The sequence below is a fragment of the Podarcis bocagei genome (assembly GCF_964188305.1).
Source record: "Podarcis bocagei genome assembly, chromosome: 2".
NCBI classification, from domain to species: domain Eukaryota; kingdom Metazoa; phylum Chordata; class Lepidosauria; order Squamata; family Lacertidae; genus Podarcis; species Podarcis bocagei.
Window position 1 is genome coordinate 16,690,559 of NC_138126.1, and position 22,873 is coordinate 16,713,431.

Below are 22,873 nucleotides of genomic sequence, written 5' to 3' on the forward strand. Positions count from 1 at the left end.
GGAAGGTAAACAGCGTTTCCATGCGCTGCTCTGGTTCGCCAGAAGCGGCTTAGTCATGCTGGCCCCATGACCCGGAAGCTGTACGCCGGCTCCCTCGGCCAATAAAGCGAGATGAGCGCCACAACCCCAGAGTCGGCCATGACTGGACCTAATGGTCAGGGGTCCCTTTACCTTTACCTTATGCTATATCCTCTCAGTCTTCTCTTTTCCAGGATGAGCATATCCAGCTCCTTCAGTCATTCCTCATCAGGCTTGGTTTCCAGACGCTTGATCATCTTGGTTGCCCTCCTCTGCACACATTCCAGCTTGTCGATATCCTTCTTAAATTGTGGCGCCCAGAACTGGACACAGTATTCCAGGTGTGGTCTAACCGAGGCAGAACAGAGCAGTACTATGACTTCCCTTGACCTGCACACTACGCAGTCTAGAATGGCATTCGCTTTTTTTGCTGATGCAAATGCATTTTGCTGATGCATTTTTGCTGACGCCTTTGACTCGTGTTAAGTAAAACCCCTTACTTAACCCCTACTGAGCTCTGGGCCTTCCACAAGCCTGTCGACCCTGGCAGTGGTTGCCTTTCCAGTCAGGCCTGTTGCCTGATTCTGGAACTTTGCACTTTTCTGCCATACAGTGGTACCTGTATGGGTTAAGAACTTAATTCGTTCTGGAGGTCTATTCTTAAACTGAAACTGTTCTTAACCTGAAGCACCACTTTAGCTAATGGGGCCTCCCACTGCCGCTGTGCCGCCGGAGCATGATTTCTGTTCTCATCCTGAAGCAACGTTTTTAACCCGAGGTACTATTTCTGGGTTAGTGGAGTCTGTAACCTGAAGCATATGTAACCCGAGGTACCACTGTATACACCACTGAGCCCTTCCAGTGTGGTGTAGTGGTTAAGAGCGGTAGTCTCGTAATCTGGTGAACCGGGTTCGCTTCCCCGCTCCTCCACATGCAGCTGCTGGGTGACCTTGGGCCAGTCACACTTCTCTGAAGTCTCTCAGCCTCACTCACCTCACAGAGTGTTTGTTGTGGGGGAGGAAGGGAAAGGAGAATTTTAGCTGCTTTGAGACTCCTTAGGGTAGTGATAAAGTGGGATATAAAACCCAAATTCCTCTTCTTCTTCCTCTTCTTCTTCTTCCTCTTCCTCTTCCTCTTCCTGTCCCACAGCACACAAAGGGAGTGTTCTAGACCATGGGTAGGCAAACTAAGGCCTGGGGGCCGGATCCGGCCCAATTGCCTTCTGGTTTGTTTTGCTCTTGTTTTTATTATGTATTTTGCGTTTTTATATTGTGTTTTTACGCTGCGAACTGTCCTCAGATCTTTGGATGAAGGGTGGTATACAAATTATTTGATGATGATAATGATGGTGGTGATGATGATGATGATGATAGGTGTACAGTGGTACCTCTGGATGCGAACGGGATCCGTTCTGGAGCCCGTTCGCATCCTGAGGGGAACGCAACCCGCGTCTGCGCGGGTCGCAATTTTCCACTTCTGTGCATGCGCGTGACGTCATTTTGAGCGTCTGCGCATGCGTGAGTGGCGAAACCCGGAAGTAATGCGTTCCATTACTTCCGGGTCGCTGCAGAGCGCAACCTGAAAATGCTCAACCTGAAGCAACTTTAACCTGAGGTATGATTGTAGATTTGCCTCTCGCACCTGCTAGCCATTGGGGTCTGATTGGCCACTGCAAGAAGAGAAGAAGAGGAGGAGGAGTTTGGATTTGATATCCTGCCTTTCACTCCCTTTAAGGAGTCTCAAAGCGGCTAACATTCTCCTTTCCCTTCCTCCCCCACAACAAACACCCTGTGAGGTGAGTGGGGCTGAGAGACTTCAGAGAAGTGTGATTGGCCCAAGGTCACTCAGCAGCTGCATGTGGAGGAGCGGAGACGCGAACCCGGTTCCCCAGATTAGGAGACTACCGCTCTTAACCACTACACCACACTGGCTCTCCACCGCTGGAATTAAAGAAAGAGGATGCTGGAATTAAAGAAAGAGGGAGCTTAAATAAAGATGGAAAGAAGAAAAAGTTCCTACCACAGAAGAATAGCAGATCAAGTTGATGGATTATGCCGAAATGGCTAAAATGACCGGAAGAATCAGAAATGAGAAAAACAAAATTTTTAATAAGGAATGTGGAAAATTTATAACTCATTTTATTGTAAACAGTTAAAATTGTTTGTAGGATTGGAATATCACTTGTAGTTTAATGGTGAATTTTGGATACAATGGAGAGATAGAAGATTTGGATTATTATAAAAGATGCAGGAGGAAATGATTAACAGTAGGACCCAGAAAAGGGAGGACAGAAGTGCAAGAGATCCTTTGGAATCTTGCTTTTATGTTGTGTGCTGGATATGTGATGTAAAATTTCAATGGAATCTTTTTGCAGCTCTTCCAATTCATCAAAACAAGTTATTTTGCTTCTAATATAGCAGGTACATCCATTATTTATTTATTTTTGACCCCTTGAAATCTCCCACATGTTCCTCCTTTAAAAGTGGGGGTCAGGGTAACCTGGGAAGGATTTGCAAAGGGGTAGATGGAATTGGTGGGGAAGAGTAGGGGCCCCCTAGCAGGGGCGTAGCAATGGGGGTGCAGGCACCACCGGGTGTCAGCAGTGGCGTAGCGTGGGTTGTCAGCACCCGGGGCAAGGCAAGTAATTTGCACCCCCTAACCCGTGGATTTTAGCACTCGAGTCTCTTCCACTAGAGGTGCGAGTGCGAGCGCCCCCCCAGATGTTGCGCCCGGTGCGGCCGGCCCCCCCTGCACCCCCCACGCTACGCCACTGGGTGTCAGGCTGAAGGGGGGATACTATTTGGTGGGCGCCCCGTGACTCCCCAAAACCCAGCGAGCGGCAAAGCCGCTGCTACCACTCTCTCCTTCCCTTGGCTCGCTGTAGGCTTGGGAGTCGTGGGGGGGGGGCAAATGGGTTGCAAAAGAGTGATCCCATCCCCAAACTAAGCAGCCTTCCCCATCCCTCCCACTTCCAGCCAGACAGCGGTGGATTTAACTTTCCACATCAACATCAAGGGCTCCCTAGTATTGCATATAATTTTCTTTCTTTTTTTCCCAAAAAAAATTATTGGTTTTCCAAATTTACAACAAACACACATAGAAAAAAACATTACAATATTAAAACGAAAAAACAAGCAAACATATAAACGCCTAACTGTTTGAAGCCCTCTTTAATTTTCTTTTGTTAAATGACTTCCTCAAATCCCCCCTGAGTTTCCATAAATCTCATTGTAGCAGTTTTCCAATATCCACTTTCTTAAAAACTTAACTTATTCAAATTGCTATCTTTCTTTCTCTTAATGATAATTTCAATCCACAATGTTATACAATTCAACATATTTTACTCCTAGGCCAATTTGGTACTTACAAATAGTTCTACTTATATTATATTAGAATATCTAGCTAAATAATCCTTAAATTTCTTCCAAACTTCTTGATATGCCTCCTCTTTCTGATCGCGGATCCTTCCAGTCAGGTCAGCCAGCTCCCAAAAAGTCCATCATCTTCATCTGCCATTCCTCCACTGTTGGTATTTCTTGCAATTTCCCATTTTTGGCTAACAAAATTCTTGCTGCAGTTGTGGCATACAAAAACAATACAACATCTTTTTTGGGCAATTCCAATCCTGCATATAACTTTCTTAATGGGGGGGGGGCTTTCCTGAATTCCACAGCGATTCCCCCCCACAATCAAGAGTGGTTTTGTACAACACTCACAGAGACACAGTGGCCCTAGAATAAAATAACAAACAAGGAAATGGGGTGGGTACCCCACAAAAAAATCATAGAATTGTAGAGTTGGAAGGGATCTCCAAGGCTCATCTAGTCCAACCAAACCCGTGGCGTGCAGGGATCTCATCCAAAGCAATCCAGGTATTGATTGGAGGAAATTATTGCGGCTCCTGATGGAGAGCGCGTGGTGCTGTGCTTTTTGCTTAATGTTTCGCTGACAGTTCTGCGTTTCAAAATATCATTCAAAGAAGCACGTGGGAGCTAGTAGCCACTTTCTGCGTTGTCTCGCAGGGTATGGGGGGAGCGGGGGAGAGAAGCCTTTCGTTTAATTTTCTGCAAAGCTGCTCAATTTTCTGCAAAGCGCTCCGTTGCAAGAAGGGGTTGGGCTCTCCTGACGCCAAAGGATGCAGCGAATGCATCTTTGGCTGCTGAGCAGGAGAGCACAGGCAGCCGGAAGTCCATGGACCGCGCAGACAGCAGCAGCAGCAGCTTCTTGTGAGAAAGGAAGTGGGAGGCGTCTCTCTCTCTCTCTCTCTCTCTCTCTCTCTCTCTCTCTCTCTCTCTCTCTCTCTCTCTCTCTCTCTGCAACCCCCCCTCTGGCACCTGGAAGAATAGAGTAAGTGAGCGAGAGAGTTAAGGGAGGAGGATGGCACGGGGACAGATCTCCTGGCCTGTGGCTGCTGTTTCTTTGGAGCGCTGCAAGGAAGAACTGCATCTCTGAGCATCACTTGGGGCCTTTAGCAAGGAGAAGATTTGTTCAGGTACCCGAGCCAAGGCCGGTGGCTGATGCATCACCCTCTGCCAAAATGTGGGGCTTTCAGAGGCTGCTGTCCAGAGGATTGGGGGATGGAGGGTGGTGGTGGTGGGAATCTGCCTGCCCTCTGCGATGGGACCTCCTAATGAACGGCGATCCCCTGCAGCCTGATGGAGCCTTAAGGAGACTCAGCAAATGCAACCCCACCCCATTTTGCAGGAAGCTCTCCCAGCGTTGCAGTCGATTCATGCGAGGCCTGATCTAGGCATGCAGCCAAATGAGGTGGTAGAGCAGATCTGAAGAAGAGATCTAAGGCTGGATCAGGCCAGTGGCTCACCTAGTGCAGCCTTCTGCTCTCCGGCCAGAAACCCCTTAGCATCACCTTTCCGAGAAGAAAGTGAGCCCTCCTGCAACATTACTGCAGATCTGAGGAGGATAAAAGCTCCAGGCCACAACAGAGCCTCTGCTTCCCTCCTCTCTCCCAGCCCCGCTTCTTATGAAGGGGCCAGTATTTATGTTAGGAAAAGGCAGGGCACTCATCTTCTGTCTTGCTCTGTCTCTCAGAATCTGTCTAGCAGAATCGGAATGATATGTCTCAACAAGAGATGTTTTAAATTGTTTTCTTTTGACCCCACATGCTGAGAAAAATCTGTCAGATTCTTTCTACAATTTCTACTTTTAGTTAAGTATTTTTAATTGCTTTACTTCATTTAAGGGGGGCAGCTTGCCCTCCCTGGCTACACCTCTGGGTGACAGACCCCTCATGTTAGTCATATAAGTCTCTGTATCTCTTCATAGGAACCTAGGACTCCATCTTGCCCAGTCAGGGTGTTGGCCCACCTACCCCAATATTGTCTATACTGACTGGCAGCAATTTATCTCCAGGGTCTCATGCGTGGGAGGGGGGTGTCTTTCCCAGCTGGGACGCTGGTGGTGCTGAAGTCTAAACCACTGAGCCTCTTGGGCTTGCCGATCAGGTCAGCAGTTTGAATCCCCACTACAGGGTGAGCTCCCGTTGCTCAGTCCCAACTTCTGCCAACCTAGCAGTTCGAAAGCACACCAGTGCAAGTAGATAAATAGGTACCACTGTGGCGGGAAGGTAAACGGTGTTTCCGTGCACTCTGGCTTCCGTCATGCTGTTCTGTTGCACCAGAAGTACTTTAGTCCTTCTGGCCACATGACCTGGAAAGCTGTCTGTGGACAAATGCCGGCCCCCTCGGCCTGAAAGCGAGATGAGCACCGCAACCCCATAGTCGCCTTTGACTGGACTTAACCATCCAGGGGTCCTTTCCCTTTCCCTTTCCCAGCCCTGCCTAGTGATGCCACAGGGGACTGAACCATGTAGCATTGCAAATTGTGCCATTTGGCGTTCCTTCTGAGTCAGCAGAGTCACTCAGAAAGTCTCCCAGAATCTTCTTCCTCAGTTCAGCTCATCTGTTGGTGAATTCCCATGTGGGAATAAACCTCTTGCCCATGCCAGTTCTGCTTCAAATATTTCTTGAAGAATTAACATTACAACTTATGCAACTATTGGCCTAAGGAAAATAAATTGAAACTATATACAGAGAATCATTCCTCATCTGTGCTCTCTAGCCATCTGGCCAAGGTAACAGCTACAATACTGTCCTCCAGAGCATGTCTAATAAAGAAGTCTATTGCTAAGGAAACCCTGTTGCTGGGGAAGACCTGTTGCAGGGAGAAACTTGTTGCTAGGGGCAAAACTATGCAAGGATCATTTCAAGTCTGTTTTTAGATTACACTAACACCAGGGAGCTTCTGCATGCGCAGGGAGTTAAGGGGCTTCTTGGTAGTGGCACCCACCCTGAGGAACACCCTCCCATCAGATGTCAAGGAGATAAGCAACGACAGTCATTTCTCGGGTTGAAGTTGCTTCAGGTTGAGCGTTTTCGGGTTGCGCTCCACGGCAACCCGGAAGTAACGGAATGCATTACTTCCGGGTTTCGCCGCTCGCATGCGCAGACGCTCAAAATGGCATCATGCGCATGCGCAGAAGCGGCGAATTACAGACGCGGTTTGCGTTCGCTTCAGGATGCGAATGGGGCTCCGGAACGGATCCCGTTCACATCCAGAGGTACCACTGTATAAAACCTTTCGAAGACACCTGAAGGCCACCCTATATAGGGAAGTTTTTAATGTTTTATTATGTTTTTAAATATGCTGGAAGCTGCCCAAGTGGCTGAGGCAACCCAGTCACATGGGTGGGGTACAAATACTAAAATTATTGTTGTTATTATTTCTCTCTTCCAAATCTTGCAGTCCAAAAGAGGAAGACTCCCAGCAGGAACTCTGAGAAGATGGAGGAGAATCACCACAAAAGATGGAGCTCCGCCAGCTGTGCTGTGGGAGCTGCTTCCAGCTTCGCCACCACGCTGGTGACCTTTCCCGTCTACAAGACCATTTTCCGCCAGCAGCTCCATGCCTTGTCCATCACGGAGGCCATCGGTCAGCTGCGCCAGGAGGGCCTTGCCAGCCTCGCACGAGGCATTGCTCCTCCGCTCCTGGCCAGGACACTGCAGGGGGCCTTGATGTACGGCACCCACGACAACCTCCTCCGTGCCTTTTCAGACAGGTCCCCTGGGCCTTACTTGCTGAGAGACCGAGCCTTCGCAGGCCTCCTCTCGGGCTTCCTGGAAGCGCTGGCCTTTGGCCCCTTCGAGAGGGTCCAGAACGTTCTCCAGGACGGGCGGACCGTGAGGAGATTCCCCACAACCTGGAGCATCCTGGAGGAATTCAACTCCTACGCCCCCAAGCAGAGGCTGGCCCTGGGCTACTACCGAGGCCTCAGCCTCATCCTGACCCGCAATGGCCTGGGCTGTGCCCTCTACTTCTCCTTCAAGGACCCCCTCCGCGATGGCCTGTCTGACAGGTCCTTGCCCCGCTGGCTCCCCGCCCTGGTGTCGGGCAGCGTGAACGGAACTGCCATCTCCTTCCTCCTCTTCCCTCTCGGCGTCCTCATCGCCAACGTGCAGTCTCAGGTCGGGAAGGAGGAAACCCTCAGACTCCCGGCGGCGGCTGCAGCTGTCTGGAGGGCTCGGGGCAGGAAAGCCACGCTCCTCTACAGAGGAGGGTCCCTGCTCATCCTCCGGGCCGGAGTCACATGGGGCCTCACCACAGCCATCTATGACTTGCTCGTGGACATCAGGGGCTAGGAGCCCCTATCCCATCCCGTTAAGGCCTTCCCAGAGTGGGGGACATTATTCTGTGCCAGGCCAGAGAGGAAAGGTCCCCGTAGGGGAGGTAGGGAGAGGAAAACAGCACGGAAGACTGTTAAGTTGTGGGTAGACATAGCAGACGACGCAGCGATTCTCCAAACAGCTCTTTATTTGTAAGCTGGAACAGAACTGAACTGAAGGGTTCAGCCAGCCTGCTTATATAGAGTTCCAGTACAACGTAACTGTAACAACTTTCTGTAACTATCCAATCACTGAACGTCACTTTCGATCCTTTATTTGCATATGTGGACCTGAACTATCTACAGTATCCCCCTGCTGGCCCAGGGTGATAACTTCAGTACATAACAAGGACAATGTTTAATCTTGGGGTGCGGTGGGGAAGAGACCCAGTTCTAGAGCAAAACAGCAGGTGGAAAATACAGGTCGCAGAATCTTCTGCAGAAACCTGAGGCTGATGGAGAAACACCTGCTGATCTTGCCACCTAAGGCCTTCTCCTCGATCCAGTCTGTGCCTCCAACTGCAGTCCTCAGCACCATCAGAAGTGGTTCCCATTGAGATGGGGACCTGCCTCTGAGGAACAGGCGCTTGCCTGGGGCTGGGCAGGACCAAAACTGGAGGTCCACACCTCAGGTTCTTCCTTTTCGTACTATATGCGGGCAGTGCTGGTTTTCTAGAAAAAGAGGTGCCGCAACTCACCATGAATGCCTCCCTCATTCTCTTAGAATTAGAATGGTGCCCACCTGAGAAGTGCCTGAACCCACCTGAGAGGTGCCAGGTGAGCTCCAGCTGAGGGGGGAAAACTTGCTGCATGCGGGTATTAATTAATTTAAGCTGCAGTGCTAAACAAGCATAAGGGGAAGTCCCTTTGAACACACTGCCACTTTCTTCTGAGTAAACGCAAGGGGGCTTCCACTGTTAACAAACCAGGGAAGCAAGGAACAAACAATGCAATGGTTGAATTAATTTGCACACTAAAGACTTTGATAAGCCAAACTCACCTCTGACTCTTCTGAGGAAGTGGGCCTGTACTTATTGCTGCAGATATATGCACCCACATGCATACCTAGTTATTCAGTATTACAGTATACAGACACAAATCATTATGTGTAATGCAGTAAACTTTGCTTTTTTTAAGTGAGCTCTATCTCTGTACTGACTAATGGCATGAATTAAACTGATTCAGTAGAAAGAACTATTCGAATAATTACCTGAAGCTGGTCATGACTAGCCATTATTATTTTATTTTGTTATACCTGTAAATAAATTAAATTTAAAACATGAATTCATTACTGTATCCTGACAATGGAAAATAATAATCAAAGTCCTGGCTTTGGAGCTCCCACATACCGCCACTGGTTGGCGCTCAAAGCAGCAGTGAAGTTTTTAATTTTTTAAATGTTTTTAAATATGCTGGAGGGACGCGGGTGGCGCTGTGGGTTAAACCACAGAGCCTAGGACTTGCTGATCAGAAGGTTGGCGGTTCGAATCCCCGTGATGGGGTGAGCTCCCATTGTTCGGTCCCTGCTCCTGCCAGCCTAGCAGTTCAAAAGCACATCAAAAGTGCAAGTAGATAAATAGGTACCGCTCCGGCGGGAAAGTAAACGGCGTTTCCGTGCGCTGCTCTGGTTCGCCAGAAGCGGCTTAGTCATGCTGGCCACATGACCCAGAAGCTGTACGCCGACTCCCTCGGCCAATAAAGTGAGATGAGCGCCGCAACCCCAGAGTTTGTCACAACTGGACCTAATGGTCAGGGGTCCCTTTACCTTACCTTGGGTTAAGTACATAATTCATTCTGAAGGTCCGTTCTTAACCTGAAACTGTTCTTAACCTGAAGCACCACTTTAGCTAATGGGGCCTCCTGCCGCCACCGCACGATTTCTGTTCTCATCCTGAAGCAAAGTTCTTAACCCGAGGTACTATTTCTGAGTTAGCGGAGTCTGTAACCTGAAGCGTATGTAACCTAAAGCGTCTGTAACCCTGTTTGTACCTGGCAGTCAGAAATGGGCCCCTTGTCACAATTTCAAAACTCACCCATCTATCCCGCCCTAAAAATTAATCGATTCGTTGGCTGGGGGCCAAGCAGACACCTGACAGGTGTTGCTAGGAAGAACACCAGCCATCGAGACAGGCCGGGCTCGCAAGGCTGTTGAAAGAATTACTGCAAGAACGAATCAATGCAGGTGGGGCGCTAACAGCACGGACAAACATGTCCTGTTTACTCAGTGGTCACTTGGGGCTTACTTTCGAGTAAGTGAGGCAGGGTCGAGGAACCAAGCAATGTTACGGGAAAGCTCAGCCGTGCTGTCATTTCGATCAGATGACAATCCATTTGGCGGCGGAGAGGGATCAGTCAGAGGACACGCATCGGGGGCTGCCTGGAACAGTTCCCGTGTCTAGGCAAATACGACTTTCCCGGGTGGGAGAAGTGTTGTCACCATTCCGTTGCCCGGGGGCACCATGCACGACAGCGCTCATCGAGCCGTCGGGGTGATTTCCTGCTGGCACATGGGGGGGGGGGCGACAGAGGGGCGCCACATCCTCGCTACTGGACCTAGAGTGGGCTGGCAGGGACTGGAAGGCAAAGACTTCCGAGGGAAGGTTTCTCACTGGGTGCTTTGAAATTCCTGCCTTGCTGGGGGGGTTGGACTAGATGCCTCCTGGTGTCCCCTTTCAACACTAGGGCTGGGCATTCAGAAAAACCCCACCCGCCTTATCGCCCCGCTTCCCGGGGGCCACGTGCTGCCTTTGCCAGCTCGGGCATGCCCTCCCGAGGAGCGGGGGGCGGGGAGGCGGGCCCGCCCCGTCCAGCCCTGGGGCGCGTAGTTTTCTCCGCCGCGGCCGCCGCAGCCCAGCCAGGCTCGGGGACTACACTTCCCGGCGTGCCGCGCGGCTCGACGCCAGCTATAAAAGGCCGCCCCGGACACGTTGCCTTCGGAGAGCGCGGTGCGGATCAGTTCGAGGGCTGCAGACAGTTGAAGGTAGCGGAGAGAAAGAGGGGCGGTGGCCGGAGCTTTGTGTCCGGGGCTGTTGGGCTGTGCCGTCCAGGGGCGCGTGGCGGGGGGGGGGGGTGTTGCAAAGCCTGGGGAGGGGGCGCTGCTTGCTTTGATCTTCCTGGGCGCGGCGCCGGGTGGGATCCCTTTGGGGCGTGCGCGTTATGGCGAGGGAGGGGGGCGGCATGCACATGCTTCCGAAATGCTTGTCCGACGTTGACCTGGATGCACGGGGGATTAAGCGTTTCCCTTGCTCCTGCGAGGTGCAGGATCCTGTGGGTGTGTCCGGCGAATTCGGTGCATGCCTGTTTTGCAGTTTGGGTTGGGACCCCATCGCGGTAAAGATGGTTTGGGGGCCATCGAACACTTGTGCTGCTGTTTGGAGGGAGAGAAACCCGAGCTCGCGTTCAGACGACCAAACTGACTCGCATCAGCTGTCGGGCAACGGGAGCAGCCAGGGAGGCGGAACGGTGCAGAACTTTCGAACAACATGCACCTTGAACAATAGGTTTTCTTGAAAAAAAAAATCTCCAGTATGTTGCTTCCTGCCTGATAACGCTTGCAATAGCATGATGACTTAACTGTGTCAATAGTGAGGGGAGAGATACTGTGTTGTACAGTACATAATGGCTTTTTCCACCTGCCTTGTCCCACCCTCCAGATCTAGGAGCCTTCACAGAATCATAGGGTTGAAAGGGACCCAGGGGTCATCTAGTCCAACCCCCTGCAATGCAGGGATCTCAACTGAAGCATCCATGACAGGTGGCCACGCAACTCTGCTTTAAAACCTCCTAGGAGAGGTCTACAACCTCCCACAGAGTCTGTTCCACTAGCAAACAGCTCTTACTGTCAGAAAGTTCTGATGTCCTTTCTTGTCACTTGAAGCCCTTGGTTCGAGTCCTGCCCTCCAGAGCAGGAAAAAGAGAGCCGTTTCCAGTGGAAAAAAACTAAGGGGGGGGGGGAGAGACTCTGTTTGCCTTTGTGGGTGTTTGATTTCACCTGTGTTGCCCCTCCTTCAAAAGGGAGTTGCTACCTTGGCAGGGCATTGAGTTTATGTGTATTTTATCGAGCTCAATAGAACGAAATATGAGTCACAGGGGCATGGAGAGTGTATGTATTGATTTAACAGTACTTAGTCTTAATTAATTCTAACATTGCATTATAGATTATAAATGCTGTCTCAATTTGTTCATCACATATGTTCTATTACATTTTATCATGCTGGTTATTTGTAAGCCACTTTGGGATTCCTTTGAATGAAAAACAGCAAATAAAAAACATTTTGTGCAAGGCTCCCGCTGGCAGCCGGAGCGACAAGGGCACAAGGCTATTCAATATAGGGCTTTGTGGACCAGCTGCAGCCTCCCCGTCTCACCCTGTGGCTGGCAAAAAACCAGCTGCGCCAATACAAGATGGGGGACACACACCTTACAGTACGCATGAAAAGGATCTAGGGTTTTAGTGGACCACAAGCTTAACATGTGTCAGCAGTGTGATGCAGCAGCAAAAAAAGCGAATGCTATTCTAGGCTGCATCAGCAGAAGTATAATTTCCAGATCAAGGGAAGTAATAGTGCCGCTTTATTCTGCCTTGGTCAGACCACACCTGGAGTACTGTGTCCTGTTCTGGGCACCACAATTTAAAAAGGATGTTGACAAGCTGGAACATGTGCAGAGGAGGGCAACCGAGATGATCAAGTGAGGAACAGTTGAAGGAGCAGTTTAGCCTGAGGGAGGAAGGGGAGATTGAGAGGAGACCGGACACCCATCTTCAAATATCTTAAGGGCTGTCATGTGGAAGAGGGGAAAAACTTGTTTTCTCCTGCTCTGGAGGGTAGGACTCGAAGCGCCATGAAAGGAGATTCCTAAACGCCAGGAAGAACTTTCTGACAGCAAGAGCTGCTTGACAGTGGAATGGACTCCCTTGGGCTCTGCCTCCTGGAGGTTTTTAAGCAGAGGTTGGGTGGTCGTCTGTACGATCTAGTTGAGATTTGTGCCCTGCGAGGAGTTGGACTCTAGGGGTCCCTTCCAACTCTACAATTCTATGATTTCAAATTATGTTTTATGCCCTTTAAGAACAAATGAGCCGGGTGTGTTTGCGTGCACTTGTGCATGTCTTATCTAAATGGGGGGGGGGTGCCAAGCCCAGGGGTCAGCAAACTTTTTCGGCAGGGGGCCGGTCCACTGTCCCTCAGACCATGTGGGGGGCCAGACTAGATTTTGAAAAGGAAAAATGAACGAATTCCTATGCCCCACAAATAACCCAGAGATGCATTTTAAATACAGTGGTACCTCGGGTTACATACGCTTCAGGTTACATATGCTTCAGGTTACAGACTCCGCTAACCCAGAAATAGTACCTCAGGCTAAGAACTTTGCTTCAGGATGAGAACAGAAATTGCGTGGCGGCAGCGGGAGGCCCCATTAGCTAAAGTGGTGCTTCAGGTTAAGAACCGTTTCAGGTTAAGAACGGACCTCTGGAACAAATTAAGTTCTTAACCCAAGGTACCACTTTAAAGGCACACATTCTACTCATGTAAAAACACCAGGCAGGCCCCACAAATAACCCAGAGATGCATTTTAAATAAAAGGACACATTCGGCTCATGTAAAAACACACTGATTCCTGGACCGTCTGCGGGCAACATTGAGAAGGCAATTGGGCCAGATCTGGCCACCAGGCCTTAGTTTGCCTACCCCTGCCCAAGCCTTTGACCCGGGTGAAATAAAGCCTAGTTTGTGTGTGTGTGTGTGTGTGTGTGTGTAGTGGGGGGTTGCCTTTCCCTCTGCTGTTTGGGTGCTGCCTCTCCCCCCCACCCCACCCTTAACGGAAGTGTCTGCGCTTTCTTGCAGTTCTCAAGTTGTCGTCTCGCTTCCCTGTGGCCAAGATGTGTGACAAACCCGACCTCTCCGAAGTGGAGAAGTTTGATAAGAAGAAGCTCAAGAAAACCAACACGGAGGAGAAGAACACGCTTCCTTCGCAGGAGAGTAAGTGTTTCCTGGGACGGAGCCTTCCCTGCGGGCGTAACTGGGACTCTGGTTTCCCTAAGCTCTGCCACTTGGGGAAGGGCAAACGTGGCTCACGGCTTGGCGGGGCTGCAGCTGGTTGCAGCTTCAAGCAAGGGCCCACGCAGCTCGCCCAGTTCACTGGCATCTCCGGGGCAGGTGGGCAAGAGAGGTCCCTGCCTGAAACCACGGAGAGTGTAGGCAATACTGAACAGGGTCTGACCGGAGTCTGGGGCTGCTGGGAAAGCCCAGGGCAGACTGGCGCTACTTGGAAGTCCCACAGAAGCGCCTTGGCTGCCTGACCCCTGGCCGGGCTTGTTCTGCCTTCAGCGGCCCCACCCCTGGGATTGGCGCTCCGGATAAAACTGGATTCCTCTTTCCTCTACTTCTGGTTCCTGGTAAGGAAGGAGGAGTATCCTGTGGCAGCAGAGGGGCTGCTGCTGCTGCTGCTTTCTGTCGACATCATCCGACAGGAATCTGGCTGCTGAGGAGGAGCTGAGCATGTCTGGGCATTGCAGGGCCCCACCTGAAAAAGAGTTTTTGCACTCGGCTGGCTGGCTGAGTGAGGCCTCCATGCCCCCGAAGACCCACTTTTTATTAGTAGTAGTATTTTTCAAAAGGAATTTCAGGTATTTGAAATAAGTGATGAAAGAAAATTGGGGTGGGGGGGAGTACAAACAATGCAAGAAGAAAGGTATAGTATAATCCAGGGGTCAGCAGACTTTTTCAGCAGGGGGCCGGTCCACTGTCCCTCAGACCTTGTGGGGGGCCGGACTATACTGTATTTTGAAAAAAAAAAAAATGAACGAATTCCTATGCCCCACAAATAACCCAGAGATGCATTTTAAATAATAGCACACATTCTACTCATGTAAAAACACCAGGCAAGCCCCACAAATATCCCAAATAAAAGGGCACATTCTGCTCACACTGATTCCCGGACTGTCCACGGGCTGGATTTAGAAGGCAATTGGGTCAGATCTGGCCCCCGGGCCTTAGTTTGCCTACCCATGGTATAATCCAATGTGTAGAATCGGTTACATTTCAATACGTTATTATATAATAATGTCCTAATACGTACATGATTATTAGTAACATATTATATGCTGTATAAGCTCGTACCAAATGTCAATATATCCATCCAGAGTCTACATCTATAAGCAATCCATTCATATGTTTGAAACACAGGTATATAAACTGCAGTTGCGATATAAGGGATTGGTATTTGGACTGGAGCATAATTGAAATTAGTAAGATTTTGGAATGCAGAAACAAAGAAAATGATCAAGCCATTAATACTAGCATGTGGGGGAGGTACCTAAATTGTATAATTTAGCATCACAGTGATTAGTATTATTAATTGTATTATAATTTCGCATGAGGCTATTATTGGATTGTTGTAATTGAAAACTAATAAAAATTATTATCAAGGTTAATAATCTAGTTTACGGTCACCCCAATGTCTAGGTGCCATTTTCCCCGCCTAGAGGAGTTTCATTATTATTATTAATTTCACTTCCGTACTGCTTTATAATTTAAAGAAAAAAATCGCCGAACCATATTTATTTACCTACTTAACTTACAAAGCTGCCCCATAGCAGAAGTACTCTAGGAAGGCAGTGTGGTGGAGTGGTTATCGAGTGGCAGATCAGGGTTCAAGTCCCCACTCAGTCATGAAGCTCACAGCCTCTTAAGGAATCTCCATGTAGTCGCAATTGGACCCGTTCCAGTCGCAAAACACGCCTGGGTAATGTTTAACACTTGCCAGAGCCCTAATAGTTCCTCCTTCTCTTTCAGCCATTGAACAGGAGAAGGAATCTGCGAAGTGCTCATAGAGATGGCCTCTCCGCATGGAAACATCCACGTTCTTCCTCCCTTTTTTTAATTGAGTGAGGTGTTTTTGTAATATGATGATGTCTGTTGTGTATATTGAGCAACGCAACCTCCTCTTTAGCTGCTTCGGGGGGCCTTGAAGACCTGCCCCCTCCCCATTTCTTCCTGGGCCGCTTCCTGTTTTGGGGCTGCCAAAGGGGTGGGCAAAGGATGCCAAGAAAGAAAAGAGTTCTGGGGCTCACGGCCCCCCCCCTCCCGCAAAACCCCTCTCCTTCCTCTTCCCACACGCAGCAGCTCCACAAAGTGCCACTGCCTCAAACCTCTTTCAGCAGCTTTCCTCAGTTTGTTTTTCCTACAAATGAAATGGAGAAATACCTGTGAAAAATAAATGAACATGAACTCCTTCAAGGTTGTCTTTTGTGTCTTTGTCAGAACTGCGGAGACCTGTTGCTGCTTCCTCCCTTGTGGATTAAAGGTTAAGGGATCCCTGACCATTAGGTCCAGTCGTGGCTGACTCTGGGGTTGCGGTGCTCATCTCGCTTTATTGGCCGAGGGAGCCGGCGTACAGCTTCCGGGTCATGTGGCCAGCATAACTAAGCCGCTTCTGGCGAACCAGAGCAGCGCACGGAAACGCTGTTTACCTTCCCGCCAGAGCAGTACCTATTTATCTACTTGCACTTTGACGTGCTTTTGAGCTGCTAGGTTGGCAGGAGCAGGGATCGAGCAATGGGAGCTCACCCTTGTCACGGGGATTCGAACCACCGACCTTCTGATCAGCAAGTCCTAGGCTCTGTGGTTTAACCCACAGCGCCACCCGCATCGCTCCCTTGTGGATTGCATATCCTCAAAAGTCTCCCGGTTTTCCAGGGACAGTCCTGGAATTACAGAAGCCATCTTGGTTTTTAATTTGATCCCAGAATGTCCCGGTTTTCCTTTTTCCTCCACCTCTTAGAGAAGAATTAAAAGTGGTGTGTGTGTGTGTGTGTGTGTGTGTGAGAGAGAGAGAGAGAGAGAGAGAGAGAGAGAGAGAGAGAGAGAGAGCGAGCGTGATTGGGTACAAAAACAGTCCTGTTTATACTGAAAATAAAAACCAAATGAAGGAAACATTGAAGCTGGCATAAAAAGCCCTATAATTTTGAAGGAAGATGTCACCAATCCACTTGAAATTCTTTCATTGCAGTGCTTCATATGTTACAACAATGGCGGATTTTTGCATTTTTATTGCAGGCCGACTATGCATGGTTTGTAACATTTGAAGGACGACTGTGGGCTGCTCCACACTTATGTCCCATCAGGTGAAAAGGCAGGAAATAAATAAATAAAACTTGATCACTGTACACTGATCTGTTTTTACCCATGCATGTTCATCCCTGGATGAGTGCATCCTCACCACAGAATATGCGCCATGCCTTACATCGTGTTAAGAACAATTAAAAATAAAGGTGGGGAGAAGCTATTGAAACGTGCAAAAAAAAGTTTATAATAGGTATTTTTGACTTGCTTTGGAGAGACAGAAATCTGCCTTTTGCTGTGATGCGTGAAGTTGCAGTAAGACAGCAAAACGGCTACAAACAGAATACTTGGGGCATGTTTGTCCCCATTCCTAATCAAGATTAAAGTATAATCCTATAAGGTAAAGAAAGAAAAAGGTATATAATCCTATAAGGTAAAGAAAGAAAAAGGTAAAGGACCCTTGGATGGTTAATTCCAGTCAAAGGCGACTCAGGCTGTGGCGCTCTTCTCGCTTTCAGGCCGAGGGAACCAGCGTTAGTCCACAGACAGCTTTCCAGGTCATGTGGCAGCATGACTAGACTGCTTCTGGTGCAACGGGACACCGTGATGGAAACCAGAGTGCACGGAAATGCCATTCACCTTCCTGCCACTGGCGTGCTTTTGAACTGCTAGGTTGGCAGGAGCTAGGACAGAGCAACGGGAGCTCGCTCAGTCATGGGGATTCGAACCGCCAACCTGATCGGCAAGCCCAAGAGGCTCAGTGATTTAGACCACAGAACCACCCGCGTCCCTGTAATCCTATAGAGTGGTACCTCGGGTTAAGTACTTAATTCGTTCCAGAGGTCCGTTCTTAAGCTGAAACTGTTCTTAACCTGAGGCATGCTTTCGCTAATGGGGCCGCCTCCCACTGGTGTGCGATTTTCGTTCTTATCCTGGGACAAAGTTCTTAACCTGGAGCAACCACTTCCTGGTTAGCGGAGTTTGTAACCCGGAGCATCTGTAACCTGAGGTACCACTGTAATCCACTTATGACATCTAGATCAAGGGAAGTAATAGTGCCACTGTATTCTGCTCTGGTCAGACCACACCTGGAGTACTGTGTCCAGTTCTGGGCACCACAATTCAAGAAGGACACTGACAAACTGGAACGTGTCCAGAGGAGGGCAACCAAAATGGTCAAAGGCCTGGAAACGATGCCTTATGAGGAACGGCTAAGGGAGCTGGGCATGTTTAGCCTGGAGAAGAGGAGGTTAAGGGGTGATATGATAGCCATGTTCAAATATATAAAAGGATGTCACATAGAGGAGGGAGAAAGGTTGTTTTCTGCTGCTCCAGAGAAGCGGACACGGAGCAATGGATCCAAACTACAAGAAAGAAGATTCCACCTAAACATTAGGAAGAACTTCCTGACAGTAAGAGCTGTTCGACAGTGGAATTTGCTGCCAAGGAGTGTGGTGGAGTCTCCTACTTTGGAGGTCTTTAAGCAGAGGCTTGACAACCATATGTCAGGAGTGCTCTGATGGTGTTTCCTGCTTGGCAGGGGGTTGGACTCGATGGCCCTTGTGGTCTCTTCCAACTCTATGATTCTATGATTCTATGATTCTATTCTATGACACATAGGCCACATCTGCACTATCCCTTTTTAAAAGAGTCATAGCACATTAAACATCCTTGGGTTTGCGAAGGGTGCTGAAAATGATTAGGAGAGCCCCTATTGCCCTCCCGCAGATACAATTCCCAGAATTCACTATAAAGAGAGACTTGTGTATTAAACCACTCTAGAAATTTGAGCTCTGAGGAGAGGAATTGGGGTTTGCTCAAGAGTTGCACCACCTTTGTGAAACTTGCTGGTTAAGTCTTGCTAAAGCGAGAGGTGGCACAAGAACTTGCTTGAAGAAAACTGCCCGTTAAGAAGCTGTGAAGAATTACTGTCGGCACGGCAGCTGGAGAAACCACAACATGCTCCGTTAGATTTCGAGAAGATAGAGATACAAAATGTGTTCAGATGACTTGCGTGGCAATAAGCATCCTTTGAGGAGACACTTTTCCCTTGAGGAATGGATCCCGTTTACAGAGATAGGAAAATGGGCCCAGAGAGGAGGGACTTGCCCTGTGAGCCTACAGATCTGTTTCTTCAACTCCGCTGAACCGCACCATGCATGTGTGTCCGCCATGTTCTTTTTCATTCCTCCCCAAACATGAAAGACAAGCATTTTCCTGAAAGAACCATTTATTTCATTATTCCACATGGAAATAAATTAGATTTGGCTTCGAATTAAGACTGTGTAGAAAAAAAGAAAGCTGTTTCCCCCCCCTCTGGAGTGATACAAAGGGAATGCTGGATAAGGAAAGGCTAGAGGATAACAAGCTTTGGCACAAAGGGGTGGTAGAGCACATATTTTTGGCCTGAGGTGTTTGGAATTATGGGTGGTAAGCGTTGGCCTGAGGCTGAGAGGATCTTCTCTCGGGTCCAAGGTAAGGAAACGCTGAGGTATGGAGTGTCTTCTCAAGGTTGCCTTTGATCGCTCCCAACTCCCCAGTTCCCCAGCAAAGCTCCCACATCATCCAGGGCCTTCTGGATGCTACCAGCCAGATGCTCAGCATTGGTCTCCTGGCAACAATTGAAGGCAGTAACAGCAAAGTTAACATGGGTAGGCAGAGGGTTGTAGCAGACAGCATAGCCGTCGGGGACCAGTGGCCCATAGCACATCACACAATCCGTGCGGGCAGCTACCTGAGGGAGAAAAAAGTAAAATGTGATCAGCAGATCATCACCATCCCTTGTTACTTCTTTCTCTTTAAAGTATTGGCTGTTTTTCCACATTAAGATAATAAGAGTAATATCAGTAATAATGATAATTTATTATTTATACCCCGCCCATCTGGCTGGGTTTCCCCAGCCACTCTGGGCGGCTTCCAACAGAACAATAAAATACAATAACCTATTCAGCATTAAAAGTTTCCCTAAACAGGGCTGCCTTCAGATGTCTTCTAAAAGTCTGGTAATTGTTTATCTCTTTGACATCTGGTGGGAGGGTGTTCCACAGGGTGGGTGCCACTACTGAGAAGGCCCTCTGCCTGGTTCCCTGTAACTTGGCTTCTCTCAGTGAGGGAACCGCCAGAAGGCCCTCGGCGCTGGACCTCAGTGTCCGGGCAGAACGATGGGGGTGGAGAGATTCCTTCAGGTATACTGGACCGAGGAATAACATAAACAACAATATTCCACAAACCACAAAGGAAGTAAAACAAAAAAAGGTCTTCACCAGTAAGCACCAGCCTCAGAAGCAACACGCTGATTCATAAGTCTGTCTGGTGGAACAAGCATGTTTTTTTCCATTTGGGGCAGGAAAAGTCTTGTGTCGGAGGAGCACCAGATTCAAATTCTCACTCAGCCATGAAGCTAACTAGGTGATGTTTGACCACTTTCTCTCAACTGGACCTTCTTCACAATATTGGTTAGAGTAAGAGGAGGAAGGAAAGAGAATCTCCAGCTCCATAAGGAAAAGGTATGACTAAATTGTAATAAGAATTGGGGTGGGGTGTTTTTTAAGGGATGTTGCTTGTCAGGCCTCCTGGGAAGAGCATCCCACAATCATGGTGCCATCACTGACGAGGCCCCGCTCCGCACACCCACAGATTCTAAGAATGAAACCCAGAGCAGAATTTCTCCAGAAGGCCTTGGCAACCAAGGAGGTTCACGTGTGAGGAGACGCTTGAAAAGCCACCACACAAGGGCCACGGCTCCGTGGTACGACACATATTTTTCATGCAAAAGGTCCCAGGTTGAATCCTTAGCCTCTCCGGGTAGGGTTGGGACAGAGGCCACTTTGAAACCTTGGAGGGCCACTGCCAGTCAGTGTAGACCAGTGTTTCCCAAACTTGGGCCTCCAGCTGTTTTTGGACTACAACTCCCATCATCCCTAGCTAGCAGGACCAGTGGTCAGGGATGATGGGAACCACTGGACTGTTGACCAATGGTCAATATATACCACTTTTTTTTTTTTAAAGGAAATTGCTATACATAAGTATTTTTATAAATAAATGTCATTGGGACATATAATTAGGGACTCAGAGAGGATGAACGGAAGACGTAAAGGACACTGAGCTTGAGCTACACAGGAATGTGGAGGCCTAGCAGGCTCTACCTGTCCCGTGGAGAGTTTCCAGTGAGACGCCACAGCGTAGGAAGTGTCCATGAAAAGCTCCGGCACCCGGAAGCCATCGGCAATGGCCTCCAGCTTCATTCCCAGCAAATGGCGGTCGATGCCTTGCCCAGCCAGAGCCTGCAAGAGAATCAGAGGACAGAGGGTTTCTCACTGCTCTATGGGAAGCAGACTTCGTGACGCTGCTGTTCCAAGGCACCCCCAAAGCTCGCACGCGTTCCGGACACAGCTAGAGAAGAAAGGCTGGGCTTGCTTATCCAACAATGGTGTACAGTTATATTTCTATAGCTTGATACCCGTGGGCTCTTGTTTTCTTAAAAAAGGAGCCTGGACTCAGGACAAGGCAAACCATGGTTTTCCTCCACACTTTCCATCGTGTTGCAATACTTGTGCTCTGTCACTACGGGCTGCTATTGTGCTGTTTGTTCCACCCACCTAAAAACAGCTTCTCCTGTAACCACCACCATGTCATCACAGGGTGTCAAGAGGAGCTTTAAATATATCTAAGATGTCACAGTTGGAGATTCACAACCTACAATCTTTGGGAAAGGGTGCAGAGAAGAAATCAAATCACAAAAACAGCACAGGCAAAATAATTTAAACACACTTCCTGTAGCACTGTGGAGCTGGTCTAAATTCCTTTCCCCCTTGCTCCCACCCACCAAACCTTTTTGTTCTTTTCAAATACTGTAAGAAGGGATCTAGTCAAAGATTGACTGTTTCACCTATTTACGCCCTAATTGTCACCTGCAGTTCCTCAGGGCTCGGGCCTACACGTAACAGCGTTTTCTTTTCTTTTTTAATACACACAAAATCAGGCCTTCTTTCACTCAGCACCAGATTAGTTCCCAACAAGAAACACACTTTACGTGTTTTTGAAGAAAGAATCCTGCTGCCATTTTGACTTGTAGCAGAATTCCCAACAATGAGCTTCCCATTCGTTACCAACAGGAAGACACAAGTCCTACAGAACTCCTCACAGAGTCCCTTGTTTGTTTGTTGGTTACATTTTTTTAAATCTCACTTTTCAGACGATTTGTGTATCCAACTGCTGCTCACATCAATTATAGAGAGAAAGAGAGAGCATGCGTGGCAACGGGCTTGCAAGCTAAATAAAAATACAAGTCACACAAAGAGAAGGAAAGGGTCAGGAAAAAAGTAGAGAGGGGAAATTAGTCATTCAAAGCGAGCTGTAAAAGTAGGCATTAAGTGCTTCCTGTGTCTATCCTTTATGCAACCAAGCCACTCCTGTACAGGGGATTTTGTTACCTGCTCTGTGAGGGTGCTGTGAACCTCGACTGCTTTCTTCAGCAAAGACAATCTTTCCGGTGCCTAGTGTGCAGAAGAGGAGGAAATGGATCACAGATGGAGGGCAGGAAGTTCCAAGTCTCTCTCACACAAATAATAATAATAATAATAATAATAATAATAATAATAATAATAGGTGGCATTTGCCTATTGACATTATTATCATTACAGTGGTACCTCGGGTTAAGAACTTAATTCGTTCTGGAGGTCCATTCTTAACCTGAAACTGTTCTTAACCTGAGGTACCACTTTAGCTAATGGGGCATCCCACTGTCACTGCACGATTTCTGTCTTCACCCTGAAGCAAAGTTCTTATAATATTTCTGGGTTAGCGGAGTCTGTAACCTGAAGCATCTGTAACCCGAGGTACCACTGTATTTATTACTAGGTTATACTCAGAACAGACCAACCCTGAAATTAATGAATATAACTAAGTTAGGTCTATTCATTTGAATACGTCTACTCTGTATAAAAGGGATGCAGGTGGCGTTGTGGGTTAAACCACAGAGCCTAGGACTTTCCGATCAGAAGGTCGGCGGTTTGAATCCCCGTGATGGGGTGAGCTCCCGTTGCTCGGTCCCTGCTCCTGCCAACCTAGCAGTTCGAAAGCACGTCAAAGTGCAAGTAGATAAATAGGTACCACT

The 22,873-nt window shown here is 48.6% G+C and overlaps 3 protein-coding genes across 3 annotated transcripts in view; 2 read left to right on the plus strand and 1 right to left on the minus strand.

Moving 5' to 3' along the window:
* The first annotated feature begins 4,322 nt into the window (after positions 1-4,322).
* On the plus strand, positions 4,323-8,927 carry SLC25A53 (solute carrier family 25 member 53). The gene is made up of 2 exons (XM_081183525.1): positions 4,323-4,510; positions 6,781-8,927. The coding sequence occupies exon 2, from the start codon at positions 6,819-6,821 to the stop codon at positions 7,671-7,673; it is 855 nt and encodes a 284-aa protein (XP_081039651.1). The 5' UTR covers positions 4,323-4,510; positions 6,781-6,818; the 3' UTR covers positions 7,674-8,927.
* A 1,605-nt stretch (positions 8,928-10,532) lies between these two features.
* TMSB15C (thymosin beta 15C) lies at positions 10,533-15,933 on the plus strand. The gene is made up of 3 exons (XM_081183744.1): positions 10,533-10,676; positions 13,540-13,674; positions 15,490-15,933. Exons 2-3 carry the CDS (start codon positions 13,575-13,577, stop codon positions 15,525-15,527), a joined length of 138 nt encoding a protein of 45 aa, XP_081039870.1. The 5' UTR covers positions 10,533-10,676; positions 13,540-13,574; the 3' UTR covers positions 15,528-15,933.
* A 3,037-nt stretch (positions 15,934-18,970) lies between these two features.
* Positions 18,971-22,873, minus strand: part of LOC308580601 (carnitine O-acetyltransferase-like) — a 43,550-nt gene continuing 39,647 nt past the window's right edge. The window contains exons 12-14 of the mRNA XM_081182497.1: positions 22,191-22,253; positions 20,904-21,041; positions 18,971-19,492 (exon numbers count right to left, since the gene is read on the minus strand). Coding sequence (XP_081038623.1) covers positions 19,265-19,492; positions 20,904-21,041; positions 22,191-22,253 — 429 coding nt within the window. The 3' untranslated portion in view covers positions 18,971-19,264. The remainder of the gene's footprint in view (positions 19,493-20,903; positions 21,042-22,190; positions 22,254-22,873) is intronic.